Source organism: Aplysia californica, unplaced genomic scaffold (genome assembly GCF_000002075.1).
Source record: "Aplysia californica isolate F4 #8 unplaced genomic scaffold, AplCal3.0 scaffold00184, whole genome shotgun sequence".
NCBI lineage: Eukaryota > Metazoa > Mollusca > Gastropoda > Aplysiida > Aplysiidae > Aplysia > Aplysia californica.
In genome coordinates, this window is record NW_004797454.1 from 759,388 (window position 1) to 763,500 (window position 4,113).

The 4,113-nt window shown below is 39.1% G+C and overlaps 1 protein-coding gene across 2 annotated transcripts in view; it reads right to left on the bottom strand.

The window, feature by feature from the left end:
• The window catches only part of LOC101850889, a 44,431-nt gene that overhangs the window by 13,682 nt on the left and 26,636 nt on the right, over positions 1-4,113 (bottom strand). The window contains exons 7-8 of one of the 2 annotated variants that reach the window (XM_005098479.3): positions 3,541-3,663; positions 1,647-1,706 (exon numbers count right to left, since the gene is read on the bottom strand). In XM_005098479.3, the coding sequence (XP_005098536.1) occupies positions 1,647-1,706; positions 3,541-3,663 (183 nt within the window). The remainder of the gene's footprint in view (positions 1-1,646; positions 1,707-3,540; positions 3,664-4,113) is intronic. The other variant, XM_013082609.2, reaches the window with a different exon arrangement.

Consider the following 4,113-nt stretch of genomic DNA (forward strand, 5'->3'; position numbering starts at 1 on the left):
CAAAATGTTCCTTTCACAACCTAAAAACATGTTATGGGTTAAACGCTGGGCTATCTTAGTCATAACTTCAAGCGACTGTAATTCAAGAACGCCTAGGCTGGATTCGAACCAGGACCATCCGCTCCGTGCCCAGCACGAAACCAACTGATCTAATGGAGCATCCTCAATTATCCTAACGCAACTTTCGATAACAGTTGATTGTAATAATAAATAACTTGTAATGTGGGTAGGTTGTTAAACGTGAGATTTCAGTGTATCAAACGTATAATACGATATTGTTATCATAATTCGTAAAGATGATATTTCCTAGAAGGAATACTGAACCAGTGCACAATGATGTTATTATGGAGTACATGCTGCGGTTATAAAATAAGTGTGGGTAATATGGAAATTTGTTCTCTAATTTAAAAAATTAGCATGGTAATGTATAGCGTAGAGTGTAAATATTTTTAGGCTATCAAAGAAACAGAACAGTGCCAGTCAAGTGGGCTAAGATTCAAAAGATTCAGAACACCCCTTTAGGTATTCGAACCACGACCATCCGTATCCTAGCATGATGATAACCTTTGCATATGTACTGATACTAAAAGTGCTCATTATACAAAGTGCAGGCTACACGACCAGTGATGAACGGCTGTGGTGTTGGCAGGTTAGTGAGTGCGAAGTGATTAACCTGCGAACAAAATTGGTACAAATCAAATCGGAGGGGGTAAAAATGTGTATACAGTATTATTTCTCAAGTCTAGTAAAAATGGAGCGTTTGTTTTCAAAAGGGATGCGTGTTCAGAGTCAACGTATTCCACCTGCAAGGAAATTATTGTGTCACACGACGCAGTGAAATAAGGCGATCGTCATTTATTTGGTAGGTGGACTTGTTGGTAGCATCTTAAAACTTGTTCATTCATTTTGCTTTCGATGAAAAAAGCATGTCCATATTTCTTAAATTGCAGTCGAGATATTTGCAATTGAAGAAAATGGTGATTGCCTTGGTTCCGAGGTAAAATAAGCGCGAAAAAAGCCGCCACAGTTTGGTGATATCTAAAGCTTGAGAGTCCTCGGAAACAAAATTTATATTTTTGGGTGCTTTTAATCAACATTATTTTCAGTAAAACCCACACAGACATGTGGTTTTAAATGGACATAAAATGTGTTGAGCGAAAAGAAATATAAATCGATGAAAATTACTAAAAGGGCGAAAAAAATGCCCGTTTCTTTAAATTCATCACTTTGACGAGCACCTAATTTCATCACGATGCCTCACAATTATTATTGTAGATGGAATAGCTTGACTCTGAGCTCGTTACGTAACGACATTAAGTCCGGAGCACACTAATATCACCACCAAACAAACTGTTCAACGTTCGCCCTTTAACAAGAAAACTAGCCGATCAATGAACGGACTGCTGGTATAAGTTTGTCATCTTATCTCTGATTTGCCCTTTGTTTTTTTTGGATTATATCTACAAAATGGTAGCACAATTTTCAGTTAAATGGTTGACACTGTAGTCTGCGCCGGACGATCCAAACAATAAAACTGTTAATAATTGAAGGTTGAAAAAAAAGAAGTGTGAGTAAAGCAGGCACAACCAGTGTGTGGCAGCGTGCAAGTTACTAAGATGTCACTGAGGTAAAGTGTTGGGGTTTACCATCACGTCTTCACTTATGCGCACCAGGGTCTGCACTACGAGGTGGGGGTGGCGTTTGGGCTGTGAACAGAACGGAGTAGGATGGAATGTGAGAAAGGGGGACCAGTCACGTGACGTAGTGTTGGTGTTCGTGCAGTGGCCACGTCTGTCACTGCCACGCGAGACACAGTCACTTGTGGCACATAGATAAACGGAAGCAAACAAGTAGTGGCATACTGCTCTGTGTTGCTTACAATTAAGATCATGTCTATTTCATTGCAAAAAAATGACGTCTTATCCTGGCAGGAATCTTGGACCCATTCTTCTTTGGGTATCATTCCAGAACCTGTTTACAAAGCAGAAAGATCCCTCACACACGCATCCACTTAAAGACAAAACAAAAGCCCAGATAAATGAGACATTCAGTGAGAGAAGCACTCATAGTTAAATTAGCCAGTAAAAGATTTCTAAAGATGAAACCAAAGAAAAAACAAAGAGGATTTATAAACAATTATCCTTTAGAATATAATTCGAAGAGATTACCGCCCTCCCAATCTTGTAAACAAAAAAATATTTGAAAGTAACATACAATATATTATGGTTTAACCGGAGGGGAAAACATACAAGCCGAGAACAATTTGAAACCCACACATCATGTAGCAGGAATTTGAACCCAAGGCATGTACGTCTGGGATGGGTGCACTTCAAACTGTTGCTTTAATTTTATCAATTAAGAAGTGAAGTGTGCTTTCGAAAACTTTGACAGTCTACAAAAAAAAATATTTTAAAAAGTGAATGCATAAATAAAGGATAACGGTTTCCGGTCGTATTTTCGTATGAAAACACGAGCTGATTTTGAAAAATGTGATACTGGAGCCAGAATTTGGTGTTACCGCTTTCTGATAATCTTGACAGCTAAGTGATTTATACAATTTTAAAGCAAAGGCAAGTGAAATGAAGTAAAACCTGAACATTCAATAGAGAACAGACAAAAACATGAATTCATCCGAAACGCTTCATAGAGACAAAGTAACGTTCGATAAGCAAAAATAATATTATGTCATCGCTAGAGAATGCAAATACAAGTGTTGTAAAACGTAAAAAAATAACGCCATGTACACACAACAATTTTGTGCCCGTTGAAAAGCTCCAAACTCCTTTAAATTCATGTGCTTGGATTTGAGTCATCAGATTCGTGCAGCATGTCATTGGGTTTTTATTTGTTCTTATAATACTGCTTTCTAGAAGAATTTACTTAGAACTGGTGTAAAATGTTTGTGCCCCCCTTATTGTGTTTTGAAGCAACATTACTCAGAAACAGAAGGACGACAAGACAGCTGCACAGATAGCGTGGAGAGCATGGTGTTTGCGTGCAGAGGAATCAAAACACCATTGAACCTTTGAAAAGCAATCTCTCGTTTTCACTGCAAATGTGATAACGGATTTTGGAGTTCACTATATAAACAGGAATCTTATTTCTCCTGTAATTACCTCTACAGTTTTGCCCGTCAAGGAATATTGATACAGTGTTTATATATTTATGGACTTTCTGGATGCAATAGATTGCTTTGCATCGGTCTGTCGGACGCTAGTGTGATCCGATTTGAAGAGAAGCACAAGTTGTTGACAATCCATTAAAAGAGCTGGAACACAAAACCTATAATAGAGTGGACCGAAAAGAGAACAACAGTGTGTATGCGGCAGAGACATAATGGACGTAGAGCTCACAAAGACACTGGAGAAACAAAATTAAATACCATAGCGTCTACATGTTATGAAAACGGCGAAACTCACACACACACACACACACACACACAAAACAAATATACATAGCTCTGCAGAAAAACAAGTACGTAATCAACATGTATCTTAACAACCAAGGGAAAAAACCTCAGTTGCAGCGCTAAAACCTCACCTTTCTGATGGCAAACGTGCGTACCACCAAGTTGGATTTCCGCTCACAGCCGAGGTATCGAACACGTATAGGTCCATAGCAGGCGTCCTGTCCTATCTCTTTAGGCCAAAACCTTGGGTAGCTCTGGGGATGAGTTAAACGGGATATAATATGGACATTTATGTTCCCACACAATGATACAATATTATCATTATCCCCACTAATCATTTCTGTTAGCTGTCTTGATCCACCTCCTGCCAGATTTGGTCTTTTCTGTTGTTGCAGCCATCATCATCATCATCATCATCATCATCATCATCATCATCATCATCATCATCATCATCATCATCATCATCATCATCATCATCATCATCATCTTCATCGTTGTTGCCAATTTTGAATATTATTGCTAGTGATAGTCTTCTTGTTGTGGTTGTTTATGTATGAATGTCGTCGTCGTCCTTCTCCTCCTACTCTTGCTCCGCCTTTCTTCTTCTTCTTCCTCCTTCCTCCTTCCTCCTTCCTCCTTCCTCCTTCCTCCTTCCTCCTTCCTCCTCCCTCCTCCCTCCTTCCTCCTTCCTCCTTCCTCCTTCC